Here is a 22273-nt window from a genome sequence, read left to right on the forward strand (position 1 = left end):
ATCCAAATCACGCGATCTTGGGCCGTTAGACAGGTAATCGAAAAATCTTTCTAATGATTCTAACATCAAGTAAAACATATAAGATTTGTTGCCTAAAAAGTAGGCTAAGTGACGAAAATAAAAATTTAAGAGTAAGAAAGTTGTTTCATGCCACATGTTCTTTGTTGTTTTCGTCTGCATCATATAGTGTCACGTAAAATCGATGAGGCGGAAAAAGAAACAGCATTAGTGTTAAGTCTCCACAAATCAAAGGGCTAGGAATACCCTATATAGGAGATTTTTTCAGTATACCCTTATGTAGAGCCCAAAGAATGAATGATTTGGATCATGTCTAATTGGTTTAAAGTTGATTTATCCGATAATTGCATGGTCCCACACCCCCACTTTGTTTTTTTCTACAATTTATAAAAAGGAAACTGCTCAAGAAAACCATTGTTACACTTCTTCCTAAAAGACACTTACTGGCCCCACTGTTGGCTCGTGTACCTGATTAGATACATTGAGAACACCATGATCGAATTATCCTATGATGGTCATCCATCAAGCCTCATTTAAGGTTCCACCAAGAAAAGCTAAACCTTCGTTTTTTTATATTTGTTTGTCTTTCTCATGGGATGCTCATTCGAGATAGATCCCAGACCAAATTGCCTTATGATCTATTGAAACAACGGTCTTGATTTCATATCCATGCTCCCCTTCTAGGATTAAGAATTGCTTTTTACCATTGATGGTAAATGTTAATGATGAAAGTTAGGCTGGCCCAGCATGAAATCCTTACTAAGTAAATCAACCACATTAGGCCTGTGTTTGAGAAGACTTTTTACTTACTCAAGTTGAGCTTGGGACTGCTTTTCAACCAGTATTAGAATTGGTCCTTCTCTTAGGGTCCTGGTTTCACCTAAAAAAAGTGAAAATCAAAGTAAAAGAACATATTTTCCTTTGGAAAATGATATCGTGATAGAGAGGAAGAGCCCAAACCATGAGAATGTGTCATGTGTGCGAAAAGAAATCTATATTTTGTGATTTTCCTAAACATAGGGCTAGCTGATGTCAGTTGTGATATTGTGGCAAGAGCCCATTTTCATTGTCGGGGTGACTTTTTTTTTTTCTAGGATTCTCCCAATGGATCAAATGCCATCTATCTTATTCCTATCAGACGAGTCCCATGGTATCATTCTTCCTATCATGATTATTAGCAAATACTTTTCCAGACCTAAAATTACCAAAAGACACACCCTCCATGCCATTCAGATCGTTATTTTCACGCCACGACAGCAGAATTTGAAAACACTAGTGACCTTGTTGGCAAAAAGGGCAGGGAGAAAAACAGTCCTTGGACAGGACTCTTCGTTCCACTTTCCGTTTCGATAAGCACTACTGATTTCAGCTCTTTCATATACTCTTCACCTGAACCATTGAAACCCACCAAACCCAACAGAAAATGGCACCAAACCCACCACCTAAAATCTTCTCAGATCTGAAGCTTCATGGGCTTCTCAACAAAACCCACTTCGTAGAATATTTTTCTTCTTCTTCTTCTTCTTCCTTATATCTCTCTATAAAAAAAAAACAAAAACAAATCTAAGATCTGAAGCTATTAGAGAAGATGTGTTGTATGGGGAAGGTGTGCAGACTATGCTTCTGTTTGATTGAATGTACAATATAAAAGAAAGGCTGATTAGCATACAATTGCCTTTTTTTGTATATATAAATAAGGTGAAGACACGGAAAAGCGTTGTCAGTAATATGTGTACAGCAAGGTTGGTGGCCGCAGAGGATGAGCAGAATCAATTACAGTCACGATAAGCAGAAACAGTAATTTTGCACAAATAGAACAGTAAACAAAGAAAACAGAGAGAAGATGTTACTTATCGAATTGAGGTGCGAAAAGTAGTTTTCTCTAACCAAACCCATTGAGTCTCTCCCTACCGGTCTCTTATGGCAACTCTACATCATAGTGAGCAGAGGTAGCATCTAGAGCCTGTGTCCATAAGAAACAAACCTATGAGGTGTTGGCCTTGGGAGCAAAAGGCAGGAGCTTATTTGGTGCTTTGCTTTTGGAATGGCAGAGATAACTGCTTTTCAAGTTCATAAAATCTTATACTAGAAGTTGTTTCAGGAATGTAAGAATGAGAATGTAAGAAAAAAAAAATTGCTTCAAGAAATTTTGTATTGCTTAATCCTAGCAAAAGTGAACCGGGGCAGAGATTTTGCCTAATCTAGCAATTATACAGCTGGGGTCCATCATTCATTAATCCAATCCATTCGTCCAGTGAGCATTGCCATGGATGAGCCATGCCACAAATGCACCCCAATCAGACTATTTAAGCCATCCAATAGTTGAAACGGACTATGGGGAATGGTCCATGATGAATGGTGAAAAGACCCACCGAGCAAATGGCTAGGCTACTCTCTCTTTGTGCATGGCTCACTAAACAGTGAGGCCCTCCAAGACCAGTGTAAATCACCAAATGATATTTGCTACCTGATGCAGTTCAGCAAACATTGTATAATTCTTATGGGGATTTGCTAGGGTCCATAACAAAAGGCATTTCGCAGCTGGTCTGTCGCATGTCAGTCCAGCCACCTTGTTAATGAAGACAACAGCTATTGTTTCCATTCACGAGGTGGGTAGTCTGAAATGCGACTGACCAGCTGCGAAATGGCTTTTGCGATGGATGCTAGCAATTCCCATTCTTCTGATATTTACATCAACTATAACATAATATTCTTGCTTTGCCATTTTGCAAAAGAGTATAGATGATTGGCTATTTCACGAAGAACTTGACTAGTTTAGCTGTAAATGGGAGGTTAAGTCTATTTCAATTTTCTTCTCTTTTTATTTTGAAAGTTACAGAGATGATTGGCTATTTTACGAAGAACTTGACTAGTTTGACATAAGGTGCGACTTTTGAATTCAAAAATCCCGCCTAAATCACCATCAACGATCTTCGCCGGAATCGCAAGAAATCATATCTCCACGATTTCATTCTCTATCCACACGTTCCACGTAGGCTAAATTAAAGGCCTAACTGATATCTCCAAGATCGAGAATCTCCTCCCCTATAAAAAGGGGTCTACACACTCAAGCAAAGGCATTCAATTCTCCCTCTCCTCTTTCGGTTTGGTAACTTGACTTAGCCTTCTCTCATTCCCCGTCCATTGTATGTGATTGCCCGTCACTGACTTGAGTGTCGAAGTGGCCGTCCGAAGCCACAACTTCGGGCCCACTAACGCTTTTTCTATGAGCGCAAGATTACAGGTTTTGCGAAGCTAGTTCGTGCAGTTAGATTTTGGACGTCATCATTATGTAAAGGGAGAATAAGAGTCCACATTATACTAGAAGTTATTTTGCAACCAGAATTATAAATTTTTTAGGAATTTCTTTTCAATTTTTGTACGGCTTCAGAGATTTAATATGCTGTGCGTGGGAAGCCTAGTATTTTGTTAAAACGTAAAAGTTACCCACCACCTTGCAACTTAGAAGTTAGAACGGCGTGGATCATCCTCTAAAGTGGGCCCCACCGTACTTTTTTTCGTAAAACACAGGACTTGATGCGCGCACGGCACATAAAGACTCCTGGCTAATTGACACTCTGTTTGTTTTGATAGCGAGAAGAGAGAAATATTGTCAGAGAAATCCAATCGAAAGAAGCAAAAAGTAGCAGAGAAAGATGAAGATCACTGTCATGACGCCTGACGAGCAGTTCATCACCTTAGACGTCGATCCGGAAGAATCCGTAAGCTCTATTTCTACTTTGAAACCCTAATTTTAGTACCATATTCATACTCTCTTGAATCTCTCTTGAATTGCATTGCATCGAACGAATTACTGTTTTTTCTCCATGAAATTTTAGGGTTTTAGACTCCTCAACTCTGAAATTTCCATTCCTCTCAAGCTTTGCTGATTTTTTAACAGGTTGAAAACGTAAAAGCGCTTCTTGAGGTGGAGGTGAGAAAGATCTCTCTCTCTCTCTCTCTCTCCTTTTTTTCTGTGTGGTTGTTGCACTGATGTCTGATTTTAATTTCCTGCAGACGCGCTTGTCCCTTCAGCAGCAGCAGTTACTTTTCAATGGGAAGGAGATGAGGAACACGGAGCGCCTGAGTTCTGTTGGTGTCAGAGATGGGGATTTGGTCATGATGGTTTTGCAAGGATCTTCATCCGCATCCCGGTATTGTTTCTTTCTATTCCTTTAAGTGCATTTGGAATTTTTTCGTTCTAACTTGTTGTATTTCTATTTAGTGGAATTGAATTTCTCCATTTGTTTTTTTCCCCTTATGTAGTGAGGATTTTGAATTGCAGTGACATGAGTTTCATCGTAATTGTATATGCTTGTAATCACTTAATTGAATTCAAAAAGTGGAAATTCTGATCGAACATAGCATTTACTTCCCTGTGTTCTAAATTCCGTGGTGGAGTTCAGTCTTCATAAACTAGTCAGAACAAACGATTCTTTTCTTCTCCTTTTGTAAGTTATAGTTAGAATGATAGTGGTATTGAATTTTATGATGTGTACGCCCTTTTTTTTTTTTGGTCGGTAAGCTGTATACGCCCTTACTATCAAATACGGTAGTCCTCTCCAATCTCTATTGCCTATATGGGAAATGTACAGTGATTGGAGTTATCATCCAGTGGGGCCTTCTGTGGAGGGACCATGGTCCAGAAATTTCATTCATCAGATGATCCTAGCCTAATCACCAGTGGCCTGCAAATGGATGGTTAATACAAAATGGCCAAGATTTCCAATTCAAAAAGCACAAATCTATTGATCAGACGGTTATGATCAATTTGATATTCAGACCCGTTCCAGTAACCATGTATGTGCCATGTGTAGTGAAGATTGGGGTGGATCAGCAATTTTAGTAGTGCAAGGATTGCCAAGCACGTTCCCTTAGAAAATATTCTAATAATACCCAATCTTTTATGCTCATATTTCATCACAGTTACTTCGCTATTTCTTACAGTGCTATTTGCCTATGATCTTTCAGTTTTATGATAGATGGGTTGCTATAAGCCTATAACTGGCATCCTTTTTAACTGTTTCTTAGATCTTTAAAGGGTTTGTTCATTTTGAGCCTCATGAATGTGTTATTCGGTCATGTTTTTCTATTGGCTGTTGCCTTTCTGTGACTTACATGGTCTTACTTTTGGTTTTTATTTTTGTCATTATAAATCAATGCTTGCCACACCAGAACTTAGAGGTTGCTTTTCCTTTTTAACTGTTTCTTAGATCTCTAAATGGTTTTTTCATTTTGAGCCTGATGAATGGGTTATTTGGCCATGTTTTTCTATTTACTGTTGCTGTTCTGTGATATACATTGTCTTACTTTGTGTTTTTTTTTTGTCATTATAATTCATGCTTGTGACAGATATGATTCTTCCATTTTATCACTCTATCAGAAATGATATCCTTGGCCTGTTTTGAGATGCTGATTGCTTTCACCCTATTCTTTCAGTGCACCTACCAATGATCTGAACTTTAACCCTGATGGTTCTGCTGTCAACCCTGGAGCTTTCCAGCAGCATGTTAGGAGTGACTCTGATATGATTGCTCAACTTCTTCAGGTAGCTGAGCTATGCTCTACAAATTTCTTTTCTATAAGCTAGTAAGTTTAGGTGAACTAACTTCCCAAAAAAAAGAAAAAAATTCTTACTTTCAGTCTGACAATCCTTATTTCTTACTGTGAGTTGTTTTATTTTTTTTATTTTTGTTGGGTTTCATTAATAGTTGTTGAACTTGCAGCGTGATCCTGCATTGGCACAAGCTATTCTTGGAAGTGATCTCAATGTGTTACAGAATCTTTTAAGAGAACGTCATAAGCAAAGATTGGAGTTGCGACGTCAACAAGATGAGGAAATGGTAAAAAGTTTCTTACACTGTATTGCTTGTTTTCTTAGTGTGGCCTTTTGGAAGAGTACTCAGTCTCACACTCCTTGTTTCTGCAATAATAATATGGTCTGGCCAGATTTTGTTGTTATAGTCTGTAATTTTGTACTGTAGTGTTGAGATGGACAGATTGTCTAGTTTCAATTCAAGTGGCACTTCGTTATGCTCACTCGGACTCTCATATTCATTATTCATATCATATGTCATCTATGCTATAATTTGGTCTGTACTGGTTATGTATACACATAGACCAACTGGCATTTTCAGTAATCTTCTTTTATTATGGTTCACAGGCACTCATGTATGCAGACCCTTTTGATGTTGAATCACAGAAAAAAATTGAAGCTGCTATCCGGCAGGTTAGTGCTTTTTTCAATTTTCAAGGTACTTTTTTTCGGAACCAGTAATGATACTTTAAAAGGTATCCTTTATTTACTAGGCTAATAAATGTCATGCTTGTACATGTTTCTTTTTTGCTCATTGCTTTTGCTGTTTTGAGATCTGATACAACTGAATCCAAAGTAGAGAACTGGATAGAGCAGCTGAACTGATGGCAAAAAGTCATGCTTTTCTGACGAGCATCAAAATTTTATTCTGGCCGTTTACTCTTCCACTTAAACAAGTTGCATTTCGATGTTCTTTATGATGTTCACCAGCATCTTGGAAATCATTTTCTGCCGGTCGAGGAACACCGCTTTTGATTTTCTTGTATATTTTGTTATATACGGACTGCTGCTTGAATCAAAGGAGACCTTGGCATTATGAAAGAACTATACAGTTTTTTTTTTTCCGCATGTTTTACCTTTTATTCCATAGCCGTCTTTTTCTCTACATTATGGTACCGGCTATGCCCTTGAAGCATCTTCCAGATGTATCCGTGGATTCTCTGCTCGTATCAACTATTGATATTTGTACAGTTATATGCTCCCTTCCAGTATAGTTGTATGCTAAGTCAATCTTTTCATCTGTTTTCGTTGTTCCCATTCTCTCTGTATTGTTTTCATTCTCACTCTTTAAGCAATTTATCTCGCTTCGTACACATCTCTCTAATTTAGCTTTTGCTTTTACCCTAAATACTCCTTAGTTCAAGTTGCAATTGTCTTCCTAGAAACGCATCAAACCTTTTTTTGGGTTCAATACTATAACATAGACCCTATGTGTTGCTCTTAACACTGATTTCATTTCCTACATTGGTGGATGTGTGTGGACAAAGTGTTGCGTTTCTTCTAATACCAACCAGTATTGCTGTTGTTGATAAACCCCACACTGGTAATCTTCCATAAATATTCTGTCTTAATTTTTATCAATTAATTTGGGTTAGATCTTTGTCAATCCGTAATAAATGTATTTATTCAAGGGCCTCGTGTACCTATGGAAGACATCTCTGAATTCCCCACATCATGCCATTAGAAAATATATTTTGTTTTACTTTTTCGAGTTTGCTAGTCATGGTTATCAAAGTAGGATATTATAGTTCATGAAGAAAGTTCTAGTTATGGCTTACCCTACAAAACTCATTTCATCCCTGCAAATGCGTTGGAATATGTAACTGTTTCTTATTTTTATGTGTAAATTATTGGAACGTTGACCTCTTTCTTCACTTTATTTTCCAATCAAATTCCATTATGCCCAATGATTACTTCGTCTTTTTAGTACTTACTATACCAGTTCTTTGGATCACAGAAAGGAATTGATGAGAACTGGGCTGCTGCATTAGAGTACAACCCTGAAGCTTTTGCTCGAGTGGTACGGGTCATCTCCTTTTTCAATCCATGATCTGTTAGTTTTGTATGTTTACTCCTAATTTGGTTCTTCATCAGGTCATGTTATACGTGGATATGGAAGTCAATGGGGTGCCTTTGAAGGTATTGCCAAGGCATCTTATCATTCTTTCCCTGTAGGCGCTGTTCAATGCATCGATTTTTATCTATGATTTAGCCGAAACTTTGAATTTATTGCTGACACACGTGTCGTGTCCATGGTTTAAAATTTCGACCGAAATCCTAAATTTCGCTTTTTGGTGGGGACCAAAACCGGTATTTGGCGAAATTAAATATTTCGCCATTTACCAAATTTCGGTAATTTTGGTCCGAAATTTTGAGAAAATGCATTTTTTATTTAAAAAAAAAACGTTACAAAATTTCGGCCGAAATTTCTGTCCAGAATTCAGAACGGGAGTACCAAATTTCGACCAAAATTTCAGTCGAAATTTTGGTTTTCCAAATGTCCGAAACGGTTACTGAAACCGAAATTTTAAACCATGGTTGTGTCATGTCAACACTGACACACGTATCGATACGTGTCGACACTCCTTTCAACACTTGTAAAATGTACTGCTAGAAGTTTCAGAATTAATGTAGGCATGTCGACACATTTTGGTACTTCGTACTGATTTTATTATGCCTTTTTTCTAACATTCTTTAAATGAAAAGAAAGGTTATAATTTGCACTGATTTTATTATGCCTTCTTTCTAACACAAGAAACAATTTGGCTGAACATACTTGGAGAACTGTATTTATTATAGAGTTCAATCAATGTCATAAGTTGCCCTTGATACATAGTGAATCTAATGAGTAAACATATTTTCTGGAAGATTATTAAATAATGCATATGGTGGCTTAATCAAATGAAAATAATCTACAGAAATACGGGATATATCAATGGCTTTGAGTTTTCAGAACTTTAACGACCTGCCAAATTCTGTTTCAGCAACATTTCTTTTCATATGTAGAGAATTATCTTGCCGGAATCTGCAAGTTCGAGACTTGGTGTTTAATAATTAAATATCTTGTCCCCTTTTAGCTTCAGGCCAGAAAAAGTGATTAACATATCTTAAATATTCTTCTGTCTTGTGTATGGTGTCCTACAATTATTAGCATGAATGGAATTATTTCTGTTCAACTCCCACATGACAGCATGTGAAACTTGCAACATAAGCTTGTCTTCCCAGGGCATGTTGCATGTAGTATCCATATCACCTGGTGTTTGCTGGCTCTCCCTCATTAACATTCTCTATTGACGTAGATGGATAATTTATACCTTGAGGATGATGGCTACTATTGAGTTCGATTGCAGATTTCTTGCCTCAATGAGCATCTTAGTTACTGTCATCATTATCATTTTTGTGTTTATGTTCCTGCAACCAAGTAGGCTTTACAATGGTTCCCACACTAGGATCCAAAAATTAGAGATTTCTTTGCAATCTAAACTTGGACCTCCTCCCGTAAATTGAAATGGCGTTAGCAAATATACAATGCGTTAGCAAATATACAATTAAACGGAAGAACACCCCTAACTCCTGCAGAACTAGGATTCCCCAAACTAGAGCCATCAAAGTTGAACTCTACTATTCAAGCATGCCTCAAAGTTCAAATCTAAGGGATTCAAATCTATATGTAGTTTAAGATGACCATTAGGGACGTTTTCAGAAGCCAGAGGAATGCCCCTCTGAGAGTTTCGGGGTTTCAACAACCTTCTGGCTTCTTATGAGAATGTGGAATCAACCTTGAGTGAATTTCAGAGCCTTATTTGTCTTGCCTAGATGGAGGCTACTTTGTTTTGGAAGTTTTTGAATCACTTGGGATATTTAATCCTTGCTGCAGAAGATTTTTATTTTCATTTGGGCAAGAGACTAACCTGGAGAGACCCCATTGGGTACAATGGCATCCACCGAGATTGCACGCGGGTTCTTTGGGAAGCATGGAGGATTGGGATTCTAGGGGGAGGAGATTGGACTTTGGTGCTAGGGAGGTTCCTGGTCAGCGAGCTGTGGAATCATCTCGTAGGCTTTTTTCGAACAGGAGCGACTGGTTATGCTCAAAATGTAATTACAGAAATTTTGGTACACGCACCTTGTGCAGAAAATGCTTACACTCTCGTATAAGAGAAAACCCAAATTTAGTGTGGAGACCCAAGCAGGCCCACGTTGCCTCCTGTGAAGAGGATGGAAGCCTGGAGGTTCCGGTGTCGGTAGTGGAAGAAAGAAAAGCATCTCAAGAACTGTCTTATTGGAAACTTGAAATCTGGATCTTGGCTCTTAGAGGATATTTGGGATTGGGCCAAAAAATTCTAGGGCCTCCCAGATCTGGAAAAACCCTTCGCTATTAGCATAGTGGAGATCCTTTTCCGTTTCGGTTCAGAAGCCCAAGCTACGACTATTCTCGTCGAGGAGGGGAGGCCTTCGGGGGATTCCTCTCCTCTCTCCAACCATGGTTCCTGGTGTATAACACAGGAGCTAGAACTGTTCAATTACGGTTTTATAATATCCCACTTTATGCTTAGTCCTCTGCCACGGTAGAGATTCTTGGATCGCATCTGGGTCAGATCCTTGGGACCCAGCTTTTTGGTAATCACTCTCACTGTTTGACTTTTGCCTCTGCCCTGGTTATATCCCGTCTCTGGAAATCCATCCCTCATTCAATTAATTTAAGGGTAGATTCCACCATTTACTCGGTGGGAATTTAGGTTGTATCTGAAGATAGTATAAATTCTTTGGCTTTGTCGGTTGTGGGGGAGTCCAGCAGTAAAGAAAAATTCCCCCTTTTTGGAATCCTGATGAGTCTCTCACCGATAAAGGTTCACCGGCGGTGGTCTGCTCACTGGAAAAGGTGGTAGAGGCCACTGGGCGCGAATTGGAGCCGGTGACCCCTCTTTCAAATTTTGAAATCCCCACCTACGCTCTTGGTCCCCCAGAACTTGTCACTGTCTCGTCAGGGACTAGGAAGGTTCAGTTGAGGGGACCCGTGACTCTGCCAAATGCTACCAAGTTAGATAGGGCTATGCCACGTGGTACAAAAGGCAAAGCGGGTAGAAAGGATTTTGTGGATTTTTCTCAGCTTAAAATCGGCAGAGGAACGGAAAGCCCTAAAATTAAAAAACAGATTTTTTAGAGCGAATTTGAGCCCTGATGTGAAGACTACACGTGCGCGTAAATGTAACCTCGAAAGAGGCCCCATACCGAACGCTTGCCTCTTAGCCACTTGTGGTGGCCTTTCAACTTTGGGCAGGAAAATTAAATGTGCGTATCTTAAAAAGGGGACTAGGAAGAAAAAGCCTCATTCGGAAAGTCTCCATGAACTGAGAATCATGCCAACTCATCTGCTTCGAGTATGACTGTAAAAGAATGCTTTGAAGACAATAGTAGCGTAAGGAGGGGAGAAATTGCCATGGTGGACAGAGACCTGCATCTCCTCAAAACTCTTAAGTATAATGAAAAATTGCCAAGGAAGGAATCTCCCACTTCTAGTGAGGTGTTAATTTTTCCCCATTAAGAAGTAATGGCTGAAAGAGCGGGCAGCAATTCAAAGCGTGGGTGTATCCCCTTACTAGGTCACCCTGAATAGTGAGGAGGGGCTTCATACGCCCCTCCGTAACTTGCCCATCTTTAACAAGATCCTAGAAAAAGAAAGGTGAAAGCGAAGGCTTATGGGAGGAGGAAAAACATCTGGCGATTGCAAATTTGGAGTCTAAGCGTGCAACCCTGGAGGAAGATGTGCAGGTTTTAGGGCTAGGTATCCCTGAGGTGGAACAGGGTCAGTTAGGGCAGCCTAGCGATTCAGGTAGGCGAGATAAAGGAAAGGGAGTTTTGTTGAATGCTGAGGAAGAACCTGGTGACCCAGAATTGGAAGGCTTTAATGACTTCCTAGCAATGGGCGATTTATTTGGGATCTCCTAAAGGAAAACCTAGAAAAGACTAGAGAAATGTTCTTGGCAATGCAAGCAAGAGCTGCAGATGATACAATAGAAAGAGCTAAAAAGGTTGAGCCAAAAGTTGGATTACAGGAGTAAAGGACGTACTTTGAGAGGTGAAGAGATATAGGTTTCAGGGAGTTTGGGTTGTCTTCCGAAGTTTCAGTTAAGGAAAAGCTGTAAGTTGTGGGGTAGTACATAGGTCTTCTGAGTTCAGTCTCCTAGACATCTACACAGAGACAGGCTGGGAAGAAAAGGGGTGTAGGAAAATCGGAAGTTGGAATCAAGAATGTGGAAATATGTACTGTTGGTTTCAGTTTCATAGGTCGAAGGTTTGACCACTGTTAGGAAGAATCCTTGGAAGGGTCATGATCTGATATGGTAATCCAAGAATTTAGTTGCGCTAATGGAAAGTGTAGGCTCATGTTAACTTGAGAGATTACGGTCTTTCGTTGAACTGAGGCTTTCTGGTCTGCAATCGTCATCATTACCCAACCAAGGAAATGGGGTTTGGAAAAGGCTGTGGGATGAATATCTCTAAATACGTAATGGACATTATCAGAAAGATAGGATAGAGGAGGGAGGAAAGGGATAATCTTGTTTTTTGTTCTTCGTGTACTTTATTGGTTACAGGTATACCTGTGCCAATATTCATTTTTTTCTCTTGTAACGCAGGCTGGGACCTCTGGTCCCGAATGCTTTTTTGAGAACTAATGAAATATGTCAATTTTCAAAAAAATCATTTTTGTGTTTATATGCTGCTGGCTTTTAATGCAGCTGTTGTATTGCTAAACCTGATTGACCGGGAAAACTTGCGTATTATAACCTGCCTATTTCCTTTTCTGGATTGGCATTCAAGGAGTGACTCGAACTTCAGATTTAAGAATAGAGTTTGTGAACTCAATTCTTTCATGATGCATCATAGACATGGAGAGGTTTGACTCAGTTAACACCGCATGTGGAATTAGGATAAGTTTGAAATAATGTCCTTTGCTAGCACTTTAACTTTAATATTTGCTAGCACTGTAACGTGTAAATCAGCTCGCAAGACATTTGGAGGCAAGTCTTCTTTTGGAGATTAAATCATAATGCTGTTGTATTTTTTTCCCAAGACTGAAGACTATTGCTTTGAGACAAGCCTGATAGTCTAATACATCTCTCACTGAAGTTTTAGAATTGGCTCATGTAGAGCAATATTGTGCCTGTATAGTTTGACTTCCAACTGAATTGTTGCTTCATCTGTGTTGTGCATGTCTTTTTTGTTGTTGTTGTTGTATTGCTTATATTGTCTTCGCTGCTCTCCTTAAATTCTGGTCTCTACAAAGCATGACATATGTGATGCACATATGATATCCTTTTTTCTATAGAGTGGTTTATTTTAGATCCACCCGGCGCCCTCTATCAAAGTGTAGTTATCTTTTCATCTCTGACAGTTGAATCTGTTTGTTTATATAGCTCCAAATTTTAGCACAAGTCAATGTAATTTGGCATTTCATGCCCATCATCTGTTTACCTCTGTTTTAGGCATTCGTGGACAGTGGAGCACAGTCAACAATAATATCAAAAAGTTGTGCTGAACGTTGTGGGTACATTATTTTTTTCTCTTTTTCTCCTTTCTAAGCTTTAGAGCAATTGTCTGTGATTAGCTTTGTTGCATGGATTCTTTGCCCCCCTATGCTGAATCCATGTCTACATGTCTCCACATGCGGATCGGACATGGATTCATGTGGGACACACCCGGATTCTTGTTGTAGCCGTGTCTCGCACGAATACTATTTTTTTCGGGCGACTCCGATTCATCGTTGTCTCTTTTCCACATGAATCCTGTTTTTTCGGGCGAATCCGATTCATTGTTGTCTCGTTTAAAATTCGAATCCTATACATTTTCCCTATGAAGCACGGGTACGGGTACGGGTACGACACGACACGGGTACGTGGGTACGTAATTTTCCAAAAAAACTGGGTGCGCGTACGTTCGGGTATGCCGAATATAATATTGTATTTTAATATTTTATTATATATTTATAAAAATTTAAAAAAAAAAATTGGAGAGAAATCAAATAATAATAACATCACCAAAATGGAAAATTCTAATATTACTCTTCATTTATAAGTGATTAAGTTCCAAATTTCATAACATGAGGCATCAATACATCATTCATTAGAAAAAAGTGTGTCGCTAGTGTGTACACCAGTGTGTTGACCAGTGCCTGACAAGATGAATTATTTTTAGAGATCAAATTATGAGATTTTTTATACCGGACTTTTGGGATTCAATAATGTTTGGACATGATAGATTTTATGAATTTTTAAAATTTGAAAAATACCCCACCATTTGGAAGTTAAGAAAGTTAAAATTTTGACCCAACCCTTTTTCTTCGAATTTTGTACTAGAACAAGAGAGTTGACTTTTTTTCCTTTAGATTTGGGTCTTGAAACTATTTTTAATAAATCCAAATGAAGGGTATTCCGTTATTTACATGTAAATCTTAAGTAAATGAACATTTACTTAAATGGTTTACATGTAAATACTAAGTACAGGAGAGGAGAGAGAAGAAGCACATCAAGGATTTACACTAGATAAGAGAAGCAGGAGGTGTCGGGTGCGCATCCTAAACGCACCCGACACGCACCCAGCAACCAGAATTGGGTTGTTTTTTTTTTTTTTTTTTTTTATAAATTGGGGTACGTACCTAGGACGTGCCCGGGGCGTACCCGAACGTACCCCCACCCCATACGTGTCGGGTAAGGGTACGGGAGCCTCAGGAGAGTACCCGTGCTTCCTAGTATTTTCCCTTTAAATGTGTTTTCTTAACTTTGCTTATATGAAAGCACAACTCGTACTCTTTTAATAAAAACCCCAGTGCACAACCCCTTCATCCTTTGACACTCTTAATACAAAACTCATAATACAAAACTCACAACAGCCCTCTACCCTCAAAATTTTCATGAATATATGCATATGCATACACACACACACACACACATATATATATATATACATATATATATATATATATAATTTCTTTATTTTGAAAATTTTATTTTATTTATTACCGAATCCGAATCCTACTTTTGGGGGCTTGCTGAATCCAATACCTCGAATCCGTGTTGGATCCCGACATGCGAATCCGAATCAGTGCAACATAGGTGATTAGTAGTTTAGTACATCAGATAAGTTGTCGAAGTAAATTAAATGGTAATATAGGTAGAGAGATCCATATTCTTCATCCTTGAGGTTTATTCAATTAGTTATCCAGTCACTATGAGTAATCTTATTTTGCAGTTTACAGTCACTGTGATGTAGGACCAGGGAAGAGAAATAGAAGAAAGAGGAGAAAAGAGAAGAAGAAGAAGAGAAGATAAGTAGAAGAATAGAAGAAGAGCAGGGGAAGAAGAGATGAGGGAGAATAGAGGAGGAAAAGGTGAAGGAGGAGGAAGAAATCTGGGGGAGGAATTCTCAATCAATCAATTAATCATCCATCAAAACTAACTAAACTTCCGTGCGTGAGGCTTATATATATAGGCAATGGAAATAAAATTCCATGGAAAATAAAAGCCCTAAAACTAAAACATGAAAATAAAATCCTAGAAATTAAATAACATGGAAATAAGAATCCTAGAAACTAAATAACATGGAAATAAATCCTAATAGGCAAATATCCCTCTTATTGGGCTTATAATCTGCATCACTGTAACTGTTCTCTCCCTAGCAGCTTAACGATTTATTGAACTATAGTTCTAATTGTTCCTCTGATGCAAATTTAGTCAGCATTCTCTTAATTAAGACATCATTTTTGAAACTGCAGCATGATGTAACTTATGAGCCCCACTTTTAGAGGACATTGATAGTCAGTTAATAAGTTGTTGGATTGTCACATGTGTCAAAGTAATTCTTGGGTTTTGTTAACACTGGCTATTAAAAAATATACAAGGAGAAAAAGAGGATTTTTAAAAATAAGTAGAATAACAGAGAGAAGGTTATATATTTCTGACACTTAGTGCTCCAGCTTGATGGTAAGTGAGTGGTTTTGACGGATCATGAAAACAAGGAAACCCCAAAGTTCTCGTCCAAGCCTGAGAATATGTTATATTACTATATAAACGGGTCAAAATATTTTTATGGGTTTTGTTATCACCCCATGCCCCCGATCCCGACCAGTGAAGTATTATGATGATGAAAATCTGCGGCAAAAGGAAAATGCATAAGCCTCAATTGCCATTATGAACTATGAAAAAGGGGACATTCCTTAATTTTTTATTGTTATAATTATAAAGGATCACATTACCAAAACTACATGACTACAACAATGAGAAAGCTGGCGAAAGATGTTATGAAGTGGTAGTGCTCTTTCGGAACAAATTTTTTTTCCCTTTCCCGTCCCATTATGCTTCTTTGAAAGCTGAAGTTTGTACTATTGATTTAAGTTTTTGATTATCGAATAATACTTCTGTAAAAGAGAGTACTTATGTAAAAGAGAGAAAATAGTGCACCTTGGAAGAAAAGCTTGGACTTCCTTGAGCATCAGATAATTTTTTATGCTCCTTGAGGAGTGGTGAGACTGGGGTTAGAGTTTTTTTATTTCCTTCCTTCTTGAGGATCTTTTATATTGCTCTTATGTTTTTCATTTTCTGTTTTTCCTTTACTATTAACTCTCTTGGTCATGGTCGTTTGTTCTTAATAAATATCAATCATTTCAAAAAAGAAAATGAAAAAAGACTTCCCCGAATCAGATAATTTTTTGTTTCTTTCTTTTCAAGGGAAACAACCTCTTTGCAAAGCAGGGGTAAGGCTGCGTACATCTAGCCCTCCCCAGAACCCGCAATGGCGGGAGCCTCGTGCACTGGGCCGCCCCTTTCTTTTCAGGGGAAAAAAATGTTATCTTGCTTTAATTTGTTTGTACTTTTGAATACCTCCCCTTTTGCGTATTCCTAAATTAATAGATGCCAAGTAAACTGTAAAAGCATTGTTAATTTGTAGGCATTACTCTTTCGTTTGTCCTACGCCCCCATACCCATCCACGCACCCACACCACCACCACCACCAAATCACTAGTGGTTACTCTTGATCCGAAGAGCCCCTTTTCCATTCATAGAGAGATCCATAAATTTACAGCCGCTGTCTGCAACTTGGTAAGTGGGGTGAGCATGTTAAAAGAATTGTGGTTCGCTGCTTGTTCTCTTTATGGGTAAAAAAATATGAACCTTATGTTGGGTCTCTTCTCCAACTGGCCAACTTCCTTTAATCAGTGTGCCCTTTTATGCTGTGTTGCTTGCTTTGAAAACCCAAACCAATGCTTCTATGAATCCAGCCTCAAGGTTATTTTGTTGAAAAGGTCTCAGCATCATCTAACTTGGAAAATTGTAGCTTAAACTTTTCACCTCTTCTTTAGCAAGTTGTTTCTATTTTCTTCCTCGTATGGATGGCGTTTATGTGATCGAAAGTACGTGAGATGTCCAGTCCAAGAAGGAGTCTAATGTGCAATGGCTTTGATATATATATATATATATATATATATATATATATATATATATAGTTTTCAATAATAAGTGAGAGATTTTTGAAAGTGGGAGGGAACACCTAAAGAGCAGACCGAGAGGCCATGTACTGACCACGTAAACATAAAAAACATCGACGGCGAAAGGCATACGAAACAATGCTATGCTAAAGGGATGAAATCGGAATGGCTGTGAGATATCCCTTGGCGAATTGGAGGGTTTTCTTTTGGAAATGCTCATGCCAGCTCTGGCCATGGATATTGTTTTCTAGAAGAAAATGGTTAGAATTTGAAATGATCCAATTTCTTCGTCATTTGGATATGCTGTTGTTGTTTTGATTATTACTATTTTATTTTCTTTCATTTCGAAAATGCAGTGATGAACGTCACATGTTATCCATCTATTAACATGGTAGCTTCTCCTACCCACGACCGTGTTTATTTTATCTTATGCATCACTTTTTGTTGATACATGCATATCTTTGGCACATTATTCCAGGTTATTGAGACTACTAGATCAACGTTACAAGGGCATTGCTCATGGAGTTGGTCAGTCAGAGATATTAGGCCGAATTCATGTAGCACCAATTAAGGTATTATTTTTGCCATTCATTGTCTCAAAGCATCACGCATCACAAACTTGTGAATGTTCATATCTTCTTTATTGTTGTGTGATTGCATCATCTGGATGATAGAGCATTTCCATTAATCTGGAATGAAATAGATAACTGTCCTTTCTGATGATCACACGTGTGCACATGTCTTCCTTATTTTAACGAAGTAAGAGATACTATGCGTAGGTGTACTTTGATATGTATGGATGTTATTATACAATGTTCAGGGGCACATTGAACACTTATATGTTGCAGAGTTAACCTCTCTCTCTCTCTCTCTCTCTCTCTCTTATTTGTGCTGTTATATGTGACAGATTGGTAACATATTTTACCCTTGCTCATTCATGGTATTGGATGCACCCAATATGGAGTTCCTTTTTGGGCTTGATATGCTCCGGAAGCATCAGGTAACATGTTTAAAAGGCTTGACTTCTTATTTATGATTGTTTACGGTAATCATTTAATAATGAATTAATTTTGTGCAGTGTATAATAGATTTGAAGGAGAATGTCTTGAGAGTAGGTGGAGGAGAGGTTTCCGTACCATTTTTGCAAGGTTTATCTGTGTTCTCTGCATTTTATTTTTTTGTAAAATTTATTCATGTATTGGTTATATTGCGTACCATGTGATCAACTTTAACTATCCTTATATATTCAAAATGAAAATTAATTATCCTTGTCTTTGCCTTACCTGTATGTTTCTGCCTTATAATGGTTAATTGTTCTCTTTTGTTTACGTATGTGGCTTATTGTCGTTTTCAGAAATTTCGGGCATTTATTGAATTTTTTTTTTTGAATACCCTAATGAAAGTGATCAATATTTTCAGAGAAAGACATTCCTGCGCATTATCTTGATGAAGAAAGATATGCCAAGCAAGGTTCTCTAGGCCCGGGATCTTTACCAGTAAGTAAACAGTTGTTTTAATTCTTTGCATCCTTTAGTGAACTAATCTACACAGTCACTATTTTATCTTCACTTCTATTTAACCTATTCTGGCATGTCTCCCACATTTGTCTTCTTTTATTTGCATATTTTTATTAGCCGTAGTGCTTGCAGAAAAACACATCAATAGCTTTTAGTTCCCATTGTTAGCACTAAGGGGAAATGCTCTTCTACCATGATACCTATGTTCTAAGAAAATATCTTTCAGCAATTCAATAATTGATTTGTAGTTCAATAAATGAGTAGTGCAAAAATTGCAAAGGGTTCATTATGTCTCTTATGGTGGACCATTCAGGCAAAGAAAAAGTCTATGGTAGAGTTTCTAATAATTCATGCTTTAAAAATTGATGTCTCGTATACCACCATCGTTGTCAAACTCTTACGAGTCGTACGAGTCAACTCCTGAGTCGAGTTGAGCCGCTTGGCTTTCGAGGCGAGTCGCATGGGTGACTCACATAGTTGTCAAACTCTTACGAGTCGTACGAGTCAACTCCTGATTCGAGTCGAGTCGCTGGGCTTTCGAGGTGAGTCGCATGACTCGTCTCTGTTGAAGACTCGTCCGAGTTGTTTGGTGATTCGAAGTTTCGAACGAGTCACTGGGAGTCGACTCGAAAAAATAAGATTCTTACGAGTCGAGTCGCTGGGCCTGGGCCTTCTTGTTTTGATGGTTGAAAACTTGGAAGTTGGAAGTTGGAACTTAATTATTTTTTTCCAGGCAAGTTACAAGCACATAGTTATTTATATTTTTGGCTTAGTGCTTTATCTATGTGCTATTGGGTTATATTTTTTACATGCTTCATCTTTTGATATGTAATTATATTTTTCAACTAAATTTCTGTTCTTGTCAGAAACTCTTACAAGTCACGAGTCATAAAATAAAGAAATCGAATCACGAGTCGAGTAATGGGTTGACAACTATGAATGCCACAGCCTGGAATGGTCACCAATCCTGGCCCTATATCTTAAGCCTTTCTAGAATGTATCCCAAAGCCGAAAGATCTGTCCATTCCCCTGACCCCATTGTGCTAAGCCGGGTGCACATCTACCATCATCCCTACCCCACTCCATATCACGAGACGTCTGTTACTAAATCACGAGACATCTGTTACCAAATCCTTCTCCTTAGACTGGAACAATGTCCCACTCGACCATGTAGTACTTCCCTCCCTCTTGTCGCTCGTTCCAAAGGAATTTGCCAGGGCTGACTTGACCAAAGGGATTCTGCGACCAAGAGAGAGAACAGATTTCTTCCCAGCGGACTAATTCTTTCAAATCTTTTGACGACAGTGTCCTGTCATCCTGTCATCGAAAGATTTTTTTTTCACCTGCAATACAGAAACTACTTGCGTCTATACTATGAGGGAGTTGTGCTATGAGGGAGTTGTGTACTTTAGAATATTGCTGCTCAATTTAATTGTCTGGTCTTTGAAGTTAGAAAATAATGATCCATGAGGGTGAACGGCCTGAGACAGCCACTGCTTCATCTATTAGGGATTCTTTTGTTCTAGGACAATACATTTCAATTTAGGTGTTTGCAGGTGAAAAAACAGTGATATTTTGAGGTGAACAGTTTGAGTTGGTACCCTTTGTCCATCTTCTAGATAAAAAGAATTCTAATTTCTTGGGGATAATGCCATTCCAAAAAATAAAATAAAATCTGGGGATGAATTTATGACCACTAATTTCGTGGTTCCTTGATGTGGACCAGGGATGGAAGCATAGGAATGAAGCATGGAGTCTTGAGGTGGTGACAAGTGTCCTCTTGGTCTGGTCCCCACTAGACACTTGTAAAATGATTAGAGTACAAGGCCTTAACCCATGACATGTGTCTGGTCCCCACTTGCCACTTGTCACTTAGCAAGAGCTTGTCTCGTGCCAGTGACAAGTGTCATGGTCTCTAGTAGCTTCCACATTGCTGATTGCCATGTGTCCTTGGTCCCCACCTTCTAAATTATTATGACCTCTTTCATCCCCTTACTAATAAGCCCTCACTACATACCCTTTTTACATTCTCAATTTACAACCATTTCTTCTCTCTTTACAGCCTCGTCTAGAATGGCGTCCACATCATTCCTTACCTGATATTCTGATAATATATGGTCCAATGTACTTTCCATGCCAAAAAAATGAGAAAAATTCTAACCATAGTTCAAAGATCTAATTTAATATTTAAATGATGATAGATTTTATATTTCATCCAAAATCATTAATATGATGGCTCCTGTTACAGTTGAAAGTTGTTGTTTATTACTGTATCCATCTTCAACCTATGTTAAGGAAGACAAGAGTACCACATGCATTGCCCAGTGTGCTGTTGCAAATTGGTCTTGAATTATACTACTAAATGTTCCTGTCCAATTACTTTTCTTTTTCTGTTGGTATATGTTATTATGGTAGCTTGTTTGTGTTTCTTCAACTTATTCCTTGATGTTGATTGGTCAATTGTGATTCTTCAGGAATCATCAGGAGCAAAAGAGAAGAATGATAATACGCCAACAGGAAGTCGCAGTTCTGGTTAGCCTCAAAATTTGTTCATACCTTTAATGCTTTATGATATTTGTAATTATTTGGTTCATCAGTTCCCATTCCCGCTTTCTTTCATAGGGCCTGCTTGTCATGATTTATTTATTGAATATGTTCTGTAATTTATCATTCCTATTTTGTTTAGATAACAGTTCATCAATTTCCTACATTTTTTAATATATCTTGACAATTCACCGCTGATAATGGTGCTCTCTGTTTGTTTACAGGGACAACACACAGCGATCCTGCACACGTAAGATGCCCGCTACTATTTTCCTTTCAGAAAATTCAACTTTTTCTATTTTTACTTGTAGTTTCCAGGTAATTGGTCCGAGTCCTTTTCTTCTGGAGTTGATTTCAATTATCAATTGGTCAGCAAGATCATAGTAGGGAAAAACGGATGTCCAGTACTTGGCATGGGGACTGTTCACATGCACGCAGATGTGTGTGTGTGTGTGTGTGTGTGTGACTTAAGTTTGCTAGCAACAAGCCCGGGAAGTACATATACTTGATGGATGCATTATTCATCCCATGCATGAGACTGTCTTCTTGGAGTTGTTTTAAAGCCATTTTCGGTTTTGATGTCTGACTGAATCATATTGTTAGGCATATGTCATGACTTGCCTAAATGACTATCAAACCGAAGAAAATGGTCGCTTTATTTTGTCTATTCTATGCCATTCAGTGGATCGTGTTCTGAACTATAATTATGGTTCCAACATTTTTCTTTAGAGACTGGTACTTCCCATACAGATATACTATTGGCCTTTTCACCTACTACATGAGTTAATGTTTGTGCAGGGACCAGACTTTGAGGCCAAAATTGCAAAGCTTGTAGAACTTGGGTTTGGGCGAGATGCAGTAATACAAGCTCTTAATTTCTTCAATGGTAACGAAGAACAGGCGGCAGGTTTTTTATTTGGAGGTTAAGGTTATACAACTTATTTTGTCCAGTTCAACGATTTCGCTCAAGTAAGAACAGAGCAATTGTTTTTGGTGGGCCATTTTGAAGTCATCAGAAGACAGATCTATGTATTTAAACAATGCCTTTATAGTTTGGGCTTTCTTCCATTGTTTAATAATCTTTGATGGTGCTAATAGATCAGCTAATCTTGTTTC

General features: G+C 38.3%; 1 protein-coding gene across 1 annotated transcript; it reads left to right on the top strand.

The window, feature by feature from the left end:
- Nucleotides 1–3582: 3582 nt before the first annotated feature.
- LOC143849574 (protein DNA-DAMAGE INDUCIBLE 1-like) lies at nucleotides 3583–22273 on the top strand. Its single transcript, XM_077358639.1, has 16 exons — nucleotides 3583–3740; nucleotides 3920–3952; nucleotides 4036–4172; nucleotides 5458–5566; nucleotides 5745–5861; nucleotides 6182–6247; nucleotides 7572–7634; nucleotides 7709–7753; nucleotides 13102–13163; nucleotides 17575–17668; nucleotides 18004–18096; nucleotides 18175–18244; nucleotides 18516–18592; nucleotides 21088–21145; nucleotides 21382–21407; nucleotides 21956–22273. The coding sequence occupies exons 1-16, from the start codon at nucleotides 3675–3677 to the stop codon at nucleotides 22082–22084; spliced, it is 1245 nt and encodes a 414-aa protein (XP_077214754.1). The 5' UTR covers nucleotides 3583–3674; the 3' UTR covers nucleotides 22085–22273.

This window comes from Tasmannia lanceolata, unplaced genomic scaffold (assembly GCF_043159265.1).
Source record: "Tasmannia lanceolata isolate RefF3 unplaced genomic scaffold, GAP_Taslan_0.1 ptg000018l, whole genome shotgun sequence".
NCBI classification, from domain to species: Eukaryota; Viridiplantae; Streptophyta; class Magnoliopsida; order Canellales; family Winteraceae; genus Tasmannia; species Tasmannia lanceolata.